Source organism: Periophthalmus magnuspinnatus, chromosome 22 (genome assembly GCF_009829125.3).
Source record: "Periophthalmus magnuspinnatus isolate fPerMag1 chromosome 22, fPerMag1.2.pri, whole genome shotgun sequence".
Lineage (NCBI taxonomy): Eukaryota > Metazoa > Chordata > Actinopteri > Gobiiformes > Gobiidae > Periophthalmus > Periophthalmus magnuspinnatus.
Window position 1 is genome coordinate 13,960,504 of NC_047147.1, and position 15,376 is coordinate 13,975,879.

At 42.4% G+C, this 15,376-nt stretch overlaps 1 protein-coding gene across 3 annotated transcripts in view; it reads left to right on the plus strand.

Moving 5' to 3' along the window:
* The window catches only part of arid1b (AT rich interactive domain 1B (SWI1-like)), a 150,057-nt gene that overhangs the window by 114,883 nt on the left and 19,798 nt on the right, over positions 1–15,376 (plus strand). For 2 of the 3 annotated variants that reach the window (XM_055230995.1, XM_055230996.1), the window contains exons 7-9: positions 7,369–7,545; positions 12,417–12,705; positions 14,355–14,471. In XM_055230995.1, the coding sequence (XP_055086970.1) occupies positions 7,369–7,545; positions 12,417–12,705; positions 14,355–14,471 (583 nt within the window). The remainder of the gene's footprint in view (positions 1–7,368; positions 7,546–12,416; positions 12,706–14,354; positions 14,472–15,376) is intronic. The other variant, XM_033988062.2, reaches the window with a different exon arrangement.

The window sequence follows — 15,376 nt, forward strand, 5'->3', positions numbered from 1 at the left end:
ATGCGTGTGACACGGTTAGCTACATACATGTAGAATCTTTTTGAGGAGTTGTGTATGTAGCCTAGTACAATACGACTGTCAGTGAAAAACTTAACACTGTCGATTTTGATGTCCAACTCATCTTTGATAAAGTCATACATTTCTACTGCAAGTACAGCAGCGCAAAGTTCTAGCCGTGGTACCGTGTGAGCCGGTCGGGGTGCAAGTTTTGACTTCCCCATCAAAAAACCTATGTGGTATTGTCCTTGGCTGTCTAAAGAGCGCAGGTAAGCTACTGCACCGATAGCTACAGTAGACGCATCAGAAAAAATACACAATTCATTGTTTTTCATTGCACTTAATGAACCTGGACTGTAACACCTTTTAATTTGCAGATCCTCAAGGGCTCTTAATGAGTCTTTCCATGAGATCCACATCTCCTCTTTTTCTGGTGGAAGAGGTAAGTCCCAGTCTCTCTCCTCAGATGAAAGTTCTCGGAGCAGTGCCTTGCCCTGCATGATTATGGGAGCTGCAAAACCCAGTGGATCATACAGGCTATTGACAGTTGACAGTACACCCCTGCGTGTGAAAGGTTTTGTCTCATTAGATACAATGAAAGTGAAACTGTCAGTTTGTAAGTTCCAACAAAGTCCTAAGCTCCTTTGAACTGGAAGAGGATCTACTCCAAGATCTAAGTTTTTCAAGTCTTTGGCACGGTCCTCAACGGGAAACGCTTCCATGACAAAACTACAGTTAGAAGCCACTTTGTGGAGTCGCAGGTTAGATTCTGCTAACATGTTTTGTGTTCTTGTTAACAGGTCCACAGCTTGATCTGGTGTGGCAACAGATGTGAGACCATCGTCAACATAAAATTGTCTTTCCACAAACTGTCTGGCGTCAGTGCCATGTTCCTGCTCACCTTGTTTTGCTGCTCGCCGCATGCAATAAATGGCAACAGCGGGAGATGGGCTGTTCCCAAATACATGTACTTTCATTCTATATTCAACAACCTTCTTTGTGATGTCATTGTCTTCAAACCAGAGATAGCGAAGATAGTCTCTGTGGTCTTCACACACCTCAAAGCAATAAAACATTTGCTGTACATCCGCTGTCAGGGCTATTGGCTCTTTCCTAAACCGCAACAGCACCCCTAACAGAGAATTGTTGAGATCGGGTCCACTAAGTAGCATTTGATTTAGGGATGTTCCTTCGCACTCAGCGCTAGAATCGAAAACAACTCGTATCTGATCTGGCTTTTGTGGGTGGTATACTCCAAATGTTGGTAGATACCAGTGTTCTTTACCTTCCGGCAAAGGCGGAGCGGGCTCAGCTTGATCATTATCTAGCATTTTCTGCATGAACTGAATATAGTGATCCTTCATCTCTGGTTTCTTTTCTAGAGTCTTTCTGAGTGAGTAGAGACGTCTTAGAGCTTGATCTCTATTGCTTGGTAGCCTCCTTCTGGGAGAGCGGAAGGGTAAAGGAGCAATCCAACTGTTCTCTTTGTTCTGACTAACTGTATTGTTCATTATTGTTAAAAAGGTTTTGTCATCTATAGACAGCGCCACCTTGTCATCTGACTCTGTACGGTCAAATACAGACAGACCTAACTTGTCTGCTTCGTTGTCAATGTTCAAACTATTTGTGGCTGTTAGCGTATTTAGCTGTGGTTTGATGTTATGGTCCTCTTTGACTGTAAAAACGTTTGGACACGGTTCAAAGTGAGTTGTGCGTCCATTGTCTAACATGTGTGTTTTGTACACATTGACCTCTGCTGTTTTGTGACATTTGTCCAAACATACTTCTCCTATAACAACCCAACCAAAGTCCAGTTTCTGGGCGTATGGCGCGTCATTGGGTCCATTGATCTGCTCACGTACCTTGTGCACACTGAGGATGTCTCTTCCCAGCAAAAGGAGAATTGGAGCGTGATGATCTACTGGCTGAATTTTGTTAGCGATAGGGAGAAGATGAGGATGGTGCTGAGCTATCTCAGGCGAGGGAATTTCGGTTCTGTCATCTGGTACGGAATCACATTCAATTAAAGAAGGAAGTTTGATTTTTGTCTTTCCATCTATGGACTCCATGACAAACTTCTCAGCTCTTCTGCCTGCTGTTTCAGCTTTGCCTGAACAAGTTTTCAACGTATATGGCGCAGGCGCAGATTTTATTTCAAACATGTTGAAAAAGCTTGTCCTAGCCAGGGACCTATTGCTCTGTTCGTCAATCACTGCATACATCTTTACAGCTTTATCTCTTTGACCTTCTGGATACACTTTCACTAAACAGATCTTTGAACATGAGCGTGGGCTATCACTCTGACCACATACCTCTGTGCACTTAGAGACTACTGCAGGAGGGCTTTCCGTTTTCTCCTCAGCATCTGCACCCTCTGAGGTGTCACTTTTTGGGACAGGAGCAGGGCCTGGATGTAGTGCTGATAAGTGCTTTAGACTATTACACTCAACACACTTGACTGCCACTTTACAATCTTTTGCTATGTGATGCACGGAACCACAACACCTGTAGCATATGCGATGCTCCTTGAGAAAAGCCTGTCGTTCCTCTATAGGTTTCTCTCTAAACAGCTTACATTTCTTGAGAGGGTGTGGCTTCTTATGAATTGGGCATTGACGGTCTGGTTCCTCAATTTTCTTTTGCTCAGAACCACTAGGATTTCTCTCTGCAATGTCTGTACTGCGTACTGAAACAGTGGTTTTGCGATTGTATGATGTGGACTTCTCAGTGTGAGCAGAAGCTTGGCTGCAACTGCTGGACGGAGCAAAACTTGGATCATTTTTCATTTTCGCTTGTTGCTGAACGAAGTGCACAAAAACAGAAAATGGGGGAAATGACACCCTATAAGTCTCTTTGTACTGTGTACCTACAGTTGTCCACTTTTCCTGCATGTTAAAGGGAAGTTTCTCAACTATTTGTCTCACTCCTCGAGCTGTGTCCAGGTAAGCAAGCCCTGGAAGTGTGCCGTCAGACTTAGCGCACTGTAACTCTAACAAAATGTCACCAAGCTCCCTTAATTTGCCACTGTCTTTATTTGTCAGTCTCGGAAACTCTTCTATCTTTTTTAACAGAGCATCCTCAATAGCCTCTGAGGATCCATAACACTCCTCAAGACGTTCCCATACCATCTTTAAACCTGCTGCGGGATTGAGGGTGTGTACTGCACGAAGTCTTTTTGTCTGCTCTGAGGATTTCGGGCCTAGCCACTTTGTTAGCAGATCCAGCTCCTCTCTAGCAGATAGATTTAAGTCTTTAGTGGCACTAAGAAATGAGACTTTCCAAGCCCAATAGTTTTCGGGTCTGTCATCAAATTGCAGTAAACCAGTGCTAACAAGTTCTCTGCGGATGAGATCTTTTGCAAAATCTTGTGCACTATTTTGCTCTGCTTTGTTATCGTTTCTGGGCTGAAAATCTTGAGCTAGAGGGTTAAAAGAGTATGTGTGGTTAAGAGCCGCTTTAACACTTGGGTCATGTTTAAAGTCATTCTTAGTTTGAGACTGTACATGAGCTGAAGTTGAAATAACTGGTTGGTTGGTGACTTGTAAGTCAATGGCATTGTCTGTCACTGTAGGTGGCTCTAGTAACTTGCGTTGTTGTTCCACATACTCACTTGTGCGTTGTACTGCACTAAACAGTTCAATTCCATTAGAAGGTTCCATATCCGACTCCCCGCTCTGACTTTCTGCCTCTTCATAGGCTGCAACTTCTGCCTCTGCTGCAGCTATGTCCTTTTTACATTGCAGAACGTGGAGGTTTGCATCTAAGTCTGCTTTTTGTCTCATTATGCTAGCTTCATTTTCAGCAAAGGCAAGCCGGGCCTTGGCTGCTTGTGCTTTGGCGTAGGCTTTTGTGGCTGAAATACTGGAAGCTAATGAAGAGCTTCTGCTAGTAGCCCTGGACTTGGTGCTTCGTGGAGGTGACGGGTGTGACCTCTCTGATGGCTGCCTCTCCAGCGGCGGTTGTCGCTCTGACGATGACCGGAATGTGGCTGCTCGGTCGGCTGCGTGCTGCTCTGACATGGAGTGTGGCTCGAGCTGTTCATCTGCTGCCTTCTCCGGTTCGAAGTCTTTCAGATAATTCTTTCCAGACCGTAGACTCATGTTGACTTTATGTAACTCCGTGCTGTTTGTGCCCGATGTGTAGTCGTCTTTTTACTATGCTGCCCTCACAACACGTGACTCTGCGAAGCTAGACAGCTAGCGAACTTAATAAAGTGCTTCGTACACAAGGCGTACTTTTCTTGTTTAATGAAGACTTTAATGGCGTAACTGAAACAAACACAAAAATGTACATTACAACATTGCACGTACTATTTGTTTAAAATACACGAACACGCGATAAATTATACATAAGGCCGCTACAGGTAATGAACGAAACTTAAATTCTCATATAAATAACTAATACATTCAAAACATTCACAGGTGCTTATGAACACAAAATACTTACAAAGACGAAAATTTCCCCAGGCACGAACATATAAAGAGCACATTTAGCCAGAAACATTGCCTTCTTTTCACGGAGGAAAATTACGTCAAAGATCAATTGTGTAACAAGTGCTCACTCTGTGTAAACATCGCAATGATCACTTAAAACTGCAGAGGTCTCACTCTGACACGCTTTAACTTTTTTAACTTCGTCTAAAATTAAATGAAATATTCATATATATTTATGAAGTTGTTTTAACTTTTTAACATAACTTATTAACTTATTATCTTTTTAACCAAAAGACATGACAATAAGTACCAAGCAATGAGCGGGGATTGGGGACAGGTGAAAACAGGACTCGAGCCTCAATGTAAGGTTATACAGAATTATTGGGGAACACCCTTGAAACATGGTTTAAAACTATTAAAAGTTGGTTTTGCATAATTTGTCCAATTCAAGCTGATATTGTGATTTTGAGGAAAAAGAGCAAGGCTGCACCAGGTCAACATGTTAACGCGCTTTAGCCTTTGCTGTGGTTGTTGGCTCAGAAAATCATGGCACTTGAGTTTAGCCGCAGCTTGTTGACAAAAGCTTCTATCAAAAATGGTAGTGACTGTGCCATGCGTGCCAGCTAGGGAAATATAAATGACAATCTGTCCACTTCAGAGCTAACATCAAAAACTGAATAGTAGGAACAAAAATGCATCCACACCACCATGCAAAAATAGTTGTTTTTCACCAACAAGGTTATTCGCGGACATTATGGTCTGTAATGCTTGTAAAAGTCTAACCCCGTACACATAGAGCACATATAAGATAGAGTTGAGTGTAGTGGCTGCCCTTCTGAGTGCCTCTCTTCTGTGCTTATCCATAAACAGGCTGAATGTCCCTGCCCCTTCCCTCTCTCTCCCGCTCTCTCCCCCTCCCTCTCTTCCTCTCATACAAATCCTCCGTGCTCCAGTTGTTGAGACTTCCACAGCAAACCTTTATGTGTGACCATAAGTGTGCTGCGGGAATAAAGCTTGGAGAGAGAAATCCTTGAATGTGTTATTTGCTTTTAGCACTGTCTGCACAATGTTCCTCTCCCCATCCATTTTCCAGGCAATTTAAAGTGCAGTATTACACAGTGTATTTTTTTTTCTGCCACGCTCCCAGAATCCCCTTACCCTAATGGAAGCAAAACATTACAATAACGTCCTGGCTCCTTAAACCCGGCACTCGCAGCCTAAGCACTTTCAGACCGCGGCCGCTCTTTCTCTGCCTCCCACACACACTTTGCCTGATCTTCTGCTGCCTTCGCTTGTCTTATTCACGAAAACACACTGGCTTTTATTTTTTTTATCTCCTCACAACTTGCTCTCAGGGGCAAAAGCGGGCATGTATGTGAACTCTCGCTCCGGTTTTTAAGTTTTATCTCCCCTCTGCTAGGAAAAACACGGGATTGTACATGTGTTGGCTTGCACTTTCTTAACCACCATCAAAAGTGCATTCAACAATATAGCTATCGAAGTTTACACTCAAGCGGACCCAATCCATTTAGGGCAGTTCTGTAATATCAAATCCGCCTCCCCTCTACTCTCAATGGCCACTTGGTGACCTTTGCCGATTTGTGGTGAAAGGAGGTGCTTTTTGAAATGAGGTGGACAATTTCAAAGCTTTTGGTCCATGTGAGGATTGCTTTAAAATGTCAATTTGAATGGTGATGTCCAGGTCCAGGCCTGAGAGGCTTGGGCATGTCTATTGAGAGAATGGAGTAGAATAAAGTAGCAGTCATGGACAAATTCCCAGGTTATTATGTGGAGAAAGGAGCATTAAGCTGGGGACTCAAGTATGTCATTTTGTACCCAAATATAAGGTATGCAGTACAAGAAAGAGGGACTATTTTACTTCTATAGCGTATTAACTACTAACACAAAACATGCTTACCATGTTACCTTTTATTGTTTTGAAGATGCTATATTCACCAAAAACAACATGTTAACATGTTTTGTAAGTTTCACTTTTGCTTTTAATACTCTGAGTTTCCTCAGAGTATTTCCTTACTAAGTCACTCCCCCTTCAGAGCACTATCGCATTACAATAAGCATGCATCCCAGTAATGAAACTACCACACAGGTTTGTCACATTGTTGTGTACAGCTGTGTATCATGTGTTTGTATATTTATGGGGAATTGTTTTGTGGGAGCTTGGATGACATAGGCTTGTGGGCTAAGGATTGGACAGATGTCTTACTGGGAGAGATCGCTAAATTACTGAATCGTGCATGAATGGCATCTAAAACCTCTCCAGGCCTGTTTTTGATGAGGAAACGTTATAATATGGTAGAAAGCTTACAAGTTCCATTTGGCATAATACCCCTTCTTTTACATTGACACTCTATCAAAAACAAACCTGTTGTGTTTTGTTTCATTCTTGAATTGTATTCTCCAGCACCTATACTCCCTATTCCTGGACATAGTGACCAACCAAAAAGCCTTCTTCATTATTAGCCATCTTTCATTTTAATTTACCAAAATACTACACAGCACTATTTTAGCACTATTTTGTACCTCTTTGTACAACTGAACTGAAAAAATATTGAATTTAAAAGCAATATAACAAACACCACTGTTCTGAAGATAATCAAGATTTATTCAGAAAATATAAAAAAACGCCATAAACCCCATTTAAAACTAGACTTTGGCAATGTCTTGTTCATATGTTTTGTTTTGATGTTCCAAAGCTTTCGCTTACAGGTCAGTTCATCCTTATTGGGTGCATCTCCACATAACTGAAGCCACCTCCGCTGCTAAAGATTAGTGCTGTTTTCCAAAGCAGGGCTTTTTCTACTCAGAGGAAATGAAGAACTATAATCTTAAACATAATCAGAGCAAGCCACACTCAAGATTGTTTAGTTTTGAAATGCAGTTGGACTAAAGCCTTATGATGAACTTGTGTCTCGTTTAGGGTTCATGTCCAACATGCAGAGAAACCAGAGCGGCTCCCAGTTCGCCTGTCCACAGTCTGGACCCCCCATGTCCCCTCATCCCACACCCGGAGGCCCCATGTATCCAGGGATGGGCCCCTACTCCCAGAACAATCCCACAGGGCAGTATGGATCTCAAGGAGCACAGTATGGTCCGGGTAAGAGCAATGTTAATATTGTTTTAATTGTTCAAAATGTATTAAGGGCAGAACACTACAGTGTGTTTGTAATACTGCACCGTTTGTTTCATGGCAGCCCCCCGCTGAATTCTTAAAGCCACTGCTAAGTTCAAAGAAACAAAACAGACAAAAGCACAATGAGTTTGATTAGTACATATCACATAGGCCCCACTTTACACAATTAAAACCTGTTAAAAATACAAACATGTGCTCTAACCCTTGTAAGTGTCTGGATGTCTGGTGGATAAGAGGGTTACATCAGTATCAGTGGTCTGTGTTGACAGTTACAGCAGCACTTTGGGCTGTAGGAAGTATGACTTGTAGTATGACTGTAAAAACACAGAAAAGTTTAAATGTACGAACAGAAACTAATTAAGTTTTGGTGGCTCTTATGATGTCTTGGAAGTAATGATGTGTTGTGTAATTTACATCTTTGGACTCACACCAGAATAGTTGAGTTTTATTTTAGTATCTGGGTGTTTTCATGTGTCACCTTGATAAACACGCCCATCCGTGCATGTGTTTTCCAAAACTCACAGTCATTAATGTTGATTAATAGCCTTAATGCATTTGGTATTTTGTCTCCCCTCTCCGCCCACTCTTATCTCTTAATGTGACTTTGCCTGGGCTGACAGCCCAATAAGCTCAGAAGAAAGGAAATAAAGTATGCACAGAGCAGAGTACGAGTCTGGAAGAGGCTTGGGACACACAATTTCAGGGATGACAGCAGAGATGTCCCATCACAAAACAGAAGAGCTACATTCTGACAGCTTCCCTTCTCCACTCTATACATAAAGTCTTACACATCTGCATATACTCTGTTCTATCTTGGTCAGGTTTTAAGGAATATAGTAAATATATTATGTATGTCAGCAGTACATTGTGTAACAGTGAACTTTCTCTATTGTTCTTTCTCCGTGCTTAGAGCCCTGCTGCTGGCCTGCCATTTTGTGACAAAGAACATGCATTTGATATTTACCCAACAGAGCTATGTTTACATAAAAACATTGGTGTTAATTTTGAGGTTTGGATAACATGCTGTTTATGATACGTTAGTTTATCACTTCTTGTTGGCTCTAACCTAAATATACTTAGACTCATCCTCTGAAAGTGTTCTTTATCCAGTGTAGGGTGAACCTGAACATTGAGTCTTATTAACTTTGTTCAGCACTGGCCTGAGACCAGCAGACAGATATTCTGCCTTTACAGGATAAGGTTTGGAGAGAGTCCTGGGCCACTCTCTCTCTTCACCCCCTGGAGGGGTTAAGCACTCTGCTGGTAATGACCACGCTTCAGACAGCACTTTTAAGCCATGCTGCCCTGCTCCAGCCATGGTATAATTCGGCCCAAGAAAAGGCTATGAGTCAAGCCAGCGCCTGGGGGAGGGAGTGGGGTTTGGAGGAAGTTTGACAGTGTGTGGAGCTGGCAGCCCCAAGGCGGCCCCTCTCTGCTGAGGCTCAGACTTCCTGCTGGGAAGGTGCTGAGGTGGCTCACAGAGGATGTACAGGCCTCGGGCAAGAGAAGGCTGCAGAAAACTCTCCATCCAGTCAGACTCGCACAGTGCACTGTAAGAATGAACCGTGAGGAAAAAGTCTAAAGTCTGAAGTTGTAATCGACATAAAAAGTGTCAGAGTGCACTGTATCAAACATGGCTCCGACTCTGTCTCATTTTTGTTGACACATTACTTTTTGTTCTCACCACAGAATCTCCGACAAAGGCAACAAAAAACTCCAGATATAAGTGCTGCTGAGTTCTCTTATTTGTGTTCCAGTGTGCGTGGACAAACACCTTTGCCAGATGAAATGTGCCAGCATGTAATGTGAAGGGTGCAGCTCATACCTGCGACCGCCCGAGCCCATGCGGTTTGCTGAGGAAGCAGGAGACAGTAATCTGCTCGGTCACACTCCTCTCTCCCGCAGCACCGTTGGGATTAAAGCTGGCACAGGGCACAGGCATCCGGCAGAGGCGTGACGGGGCTGGGAATTTCCATGTAATCATGAACGAAGCAGTGTGTGCTCTCCTTCTCCCCCTGTCCATCGCTCTATAAATACCTACTCAGCCCAAAGGCACAACAGCAGTGGACCATAAGGACATGCCAAGAACCACCTTCACTGTCCTCCTTGTCCTTCTCCCTTTGTCTATTCAGTATCTATCAGGGAATAGAACTGTGACATTAACATGCTGCTTCTTGCCTCCATGGATACTGAAGGGCATTCTGTTGAGAAACCCGAAACCTCAGTCATTCATGAGGTGCTTTGCACAATGACACCACAGCAGTAGAACAAGTCTTTCTTCTAGGGGCTCTAACACTTAAGACTCTACATTATTGTGCATACAATATTTGTGATAGAGTGATTTATGAACAATTTGAAACACTGAGAGTTGTACTCTCTCACCCTCTCGCCTATTTCCAGTGCGCTCTTTTCAGATAAGCTTACAATTACCTTATAAAAAATAATATTTACTTGATGGAGTGATACTGTTTATCAGAAATGTATATAAATATATTATATAAGGAAGTCAAGTGTTTTGCATTTGACACATTCAAGGCTACAGGCAAATGTAGTGACACATATTTGGTAAATGTACAGTTTCCAAAAGAAATCATTGAACTAAAAAGTGAACTCTACAAATGTATTGCAAACCTTCACATTTTTAGCTCTCCAATGTTTTTGTAAAGTCCGTGCAAAACATTACATGATTTTATTTCCAATCTCTCAGATCTACATTTAAGTAGTCTGAAGAGCACTCCAAACCATAACACATGAATAAAGCTGCTATCTCCAAACTCCAAGTCACTTTAAAAAAGTGGGTTAGTGCGCTATCTGTCCTTGAAAAAGACTTTGGCTGCCATAGCGCCGATCCTTCAGGAAATGAATCATTCTTGTCAGTGTGGAACAAACCTCCCATAGGAAAGCTTAGAATTAACCCAGTCCCTGTGCTACTCTGTCTTGTCTCTGTCAGCCCAGGCAACTTCACACTCAATGGTGCTCCAGCATGACTGATAAACTTACTATAATGACACACTTTTTAACATAGTCTTGGAATTAGTTAACCCTAAAATTTGTGATCCCCAAAAATATAACCTACCTACTATTTGGGCTTATGGCATGGTATTCTAAGAGTTGTTGTACCATACTTGTACTTCAGTTATTTTGTTACAATACTACCTAAATGTGTCTTTCATTTTATTCATACAAATATGAATAGTCAGTGTTTTTAATAGATTTATTTTGAGTGGTGAGAAGATTATTAGTGTGTTTTTCTTCACCAACTCTTAAATGACATTTTCCGTGTACTTATTTATATGAATACTGATGTCAGATATCAAACTAAACTTTAATTCAGTTACTCGGCTTGTGGAATATTATATATAGTTTTATATAATATCTTTAATAGCAACTTTTAATTCACAGTCCTATATTTATCGTAATATTCCCCTTGGGTAACATGTTTGGCTGCTCCACCCACCTCTTCCTTGGGACAGTGCTGTTGAGAACTCCCTTTTAGAGGAACAGAGGAGGAGTCTGTTCTTGTCTCCCACATTGGCCTCACAGCAGCTGTCTGCAGGGCACAGGGAGAGGTCAGTGACTGTTCTCAGGACTTTCCAACTGAAACGTGCCTTTGACTGTCTGTCTCTGAAGTACTCTATATACCTTCACACAAACCAGATGGACACACATGCTCAGTACACACATGTATTAGGCCCTACTAGGTCCTCTTGTGTTTTTAGCCTCCCTCCTTTCTTCCTGAACACTTTCCTGTTATAGCCCCAAAACCCTTGACAGGTGTCAGCTGTACTCAGACTCACCAAAGCCTCCCCAAAATAATCCGCTTTCCTTTCCCATCTCCCATCATAGATTTCATCACAATTTCTGGACAAATTCAAGCGGAGCTGCTGAGTTGTATGGGAAAGATTTTGATCCAATATAAATCCTATCTCGAGGGTTGAAGGGGTTGGGAGTTTATAGCACTTCCTGTTTGGTGGGTTTCTTTGCGCCCCACCCCTCCACAACTTTGGGTTTCACAAGCTTATGTCATGTGAAAAGTGTCTTCAGCTGGAGGACACTCAAAAGCCATTTCCATCTGGTGTCGTCTATCCCTTCCCGTACAGAAGATTGTCATTCAACTTCCTTTCGTCTGGTGCTCGGAAAAAGCCTGCAGGTTTTTAAGAGACTTGATCCCCTTTTCCAGACACATTCTCAGGGGATTAAGCCGCGAGGCCCTACCAAGGCGCCCTTAATCAAATCAAAATAAATAGCCCCCTTTACAATAGAGGATGCCACATTTTCCATTTCCTATTTTGCGTGGATTTGTCCCAGGGAGGAGGATCACAGAGGCTGCCTAGAGAGTGAATATATTGTCATGCCTTCAATGCGTATGGGTGTGTATGGGCTTCCCGTGTTACAGTTAAGTGTGGTGAAGTGTACCGGGACGCATGTAGATGTTGCCTTTGACCACATGGCGATTTCTTTTTGCCAGAGCTGGAGTCACGCAGAGCCAAAATGGAAGGGTTTAAGTGCCCCTTTGGAGAGTTGCTAGCACCGGAGCTGTGTAGCGCTACAGGGCAGAAAGAAAGCATTTACCACGGATTAGAGTGGTTGGGCTTAAACTAGCGATTGTTCCCCGGGCCATCGAGGAACCTGTGAAAATGTCATCATAGCTCACCCCAGATAGCCTTTCCCGCCTTCACAAAAGTATCAAGGGAGCTTAGATTTTGGCCTTATCTGTTAACGCAATTTTTTTTGAAGGGGGACCTATGTTAACCATATTTTTACCATACCATTTAATTCATAATCAGGTTTGGTAACAATAACCACAATTTAACTTACCTGTTATGTGTGTGCAGGGAACTACCCACGGCCCTCCAACTACAGTGGCAGCTACAGTGGTCCTGGGATGACAAACTGCATGGGAATGAACTCCACCAGTCCCATGCAAGGCCAGGGCCCGAGCCAGCTCGGTGCCGTGGGACGCAGCCATGGCCCCGTGAATCACAACAGGGGCTACCCCCCAGTGGCCCCCAACTCTCCTAGCATGCCCCAGTCCGCAGGGATGGGCCCCCCAGCTATGGGCACCGCAAACCGCAAAACCCAAGACTCAGCAATACCTGGGTCGGCCAACACCCCGCACAACAGGTATGCTTTTTCATTCTTAATGAGGTTGCCTTTTATATTAACATTTAAGTTCCATGAGCCGAAAAGGATCAGCTTTAAAATTTATTTTCGCTTGTAAAATAGGACTAATCTTATATCCCAGCCACAAGAGGTAAGTTTAGTAAGTTTAGTTTAGTGCATTCTTTGTGTTTACTGGTAAAGGTACACCTTGTAACTATTCTGGTGCAGGGTATGCCTGTCTCCATCAAAATTTTCTTGGTTTGCCTGGAATGTTCCACAGTATGACATTAAATGGATATATCTTGCATAAATTACAGGTGATTTTTATTAAAAATAATAATAATAATAATGAAAAAACATGCATTGTACTGTCAGCAGGGTCACTTTTCCACAGATCTGTAACTTTGCCTTGATGTCAGTGCTTGTGGAGATAGCTAGATAAGTTTCATACCATATTAAATAACTCCAGGCAAAGCAACAACATCTCCATGGAGACACAGCAGGTTGCGGACCTTTAAATATGTGTAACAATTAACCCCGAAGAGAAAGATGCTCATTTGACTCCATGTTCGCAGTTTGTGGCCAAACTTCCTTGTCAAAGCCTGATCTTGTCAGATCTCAGAAGCTGAGCAAGGGCGGGCTTGCTTAGTATTTGGATGGGAGACCGTTGGGAATTCCAGGTGCCACAGTGGGGTGCCAGTTGCAAAAATTGTCGTTGTGTCCTTAGGCAAGGCACTTCACCCAAATTGCCTAGAATGAAAGTGGTGTGTGCGTGAATCTTGCTGATAGTTGCAGGAGCTGATGGTACAGATTGGTAGCCTCACTTTTGTCAGTCTCCCCCAGGGCAGCTGTGGCTGCAATAGTAATTTACCACCACTAAGTGTGGAATGAATGAATAATGCACAAAATTGTAGTGACTTTGACTATATAAGACTAAAATATTATTATTGTTATTATGATTATGATCATTATTATTATTGCTGGTATTATTACTATATCTGCACAATTACATGCAACTGTGCCTTGGTGGTTGTGTTTAGTTGAGCAATTATTAATGCGCTTTCATTAATTTGTAAAACAGAGTGTCCTAACTCAGTGTTTCACGTAGTTTTCTGCGGGGAGATGAGCAGAGGAGCATCACAAAGGCCTGCTGTCATCTCCTCAGATCTATGGCCAAGACTGGTCCTCTTGGGTTGTACACTTTTATAATCCATTTACAGAAGTATCTCTGCGTTCACACATCTCATAAAGCCCTTGACAGTTTGATTGCTCGTGCTATACGCCATGTGCCAGTTGTTGCAGAATAAAAGATATGGGCTTGTATGAAGTCTCTATAAATGGAAACGTACACTGCCCAAACATAAAACCATGTGTAAAATTTAAATGAATATGACTTCACCGTTCTAAAGTCTCAACTTCATGTTGTTTTGCTTGTTTGAGTGTTGTGAAATGCTATAATATTAAGACGTATAATTTACAGCTAATTATTGAAAATCCACTATGTAACTTTTCTGGTGGGGGTGGGGTCAGACACCATGCCGATTTCATTGCTTTGGCTGGAATGTTCCACAGTATGGTATTAAACATTTTGTATTTTGCGTCTTAATTTATTCATGCCTTTTTGCTATTACACATTATTTTAAACCCAATATTTGCTTTGTTTTGCTTAGGCCTTCTCAGACGCAACCCACCATCCACTGGCCTCCCTCTTGCACCCCTCCCTCACCTCCTCCACCTCGTCACAACCACCACCTCCATCCCCTCCTATCCCCTTCACAGCACAAGTGGTACGTCTACATCTCTTTCCAAACTCTATGTACTTTGCCAGCGACTGATGTTATTCCTCATGATCTCTGTGTGAATGCGAAACCATGGGTGTCGTCATTATTATTACGACTCTAAGTATCACCACCATCAACCCCATCTTTTAGACATTCAAATGCGCCGACAAATGATATGAGACCAGCCATGTTGTGTACCAGGGGACTGTCTATGATTAACTATGTGCATCGGGGGGGTTAATTCTGTTGTTACATGCGCAAGCCATAATGCAAATTCTGGTTGTCAATAAGAAGTGGTAGAAGACATGATCCCCACTGCTGGGTCCAATCAGAGCGCCTGTCAGTCTAGCACAAGGGGGCACTATCAGGGAAATAGCGTTTGTTTACAAGATTGCTTTTTTATTTTGTTCTTGTTTTTGTTTTTTCATTTTAGTGTGGAGACAATTTAATACTTCACTTTTTAAAATAGCACGGTGGCAACGCTTTTAGCGTCACAGCAAGCAGGTCACTGGTTCAAATCTTGTGTAGGACATTTCTTTGTTGGGTTTACATGTTGTGGATGTCCTTGTGGTCTGTTTTATCCAATTCACTTAAAATATGCACAACTAGAAGTTTCCAGAGATATTAAAAATAAAAATTAAAAAGCATGCTTGTTATCATTATGGTATCAACATTGGTATCGAGTAGCAGCCTTAGTATCACTGAAGGGTCAGATGTTGAGAAGAAATCACCTTTGGTACATTTTCGGGCCTTTTAACAGTGTTTTTTGATACAATGCGGTTACAAGTCATTGCAATTCCCCGTCCGTTTTGATGTTCACAAAAGAATGATGAAACAATCTGCCAACATGGGTCTTCAATTCTTTTCTTTCCTCATAATGTTGTGATTTTGTCAATAAGTTAACATTTTAA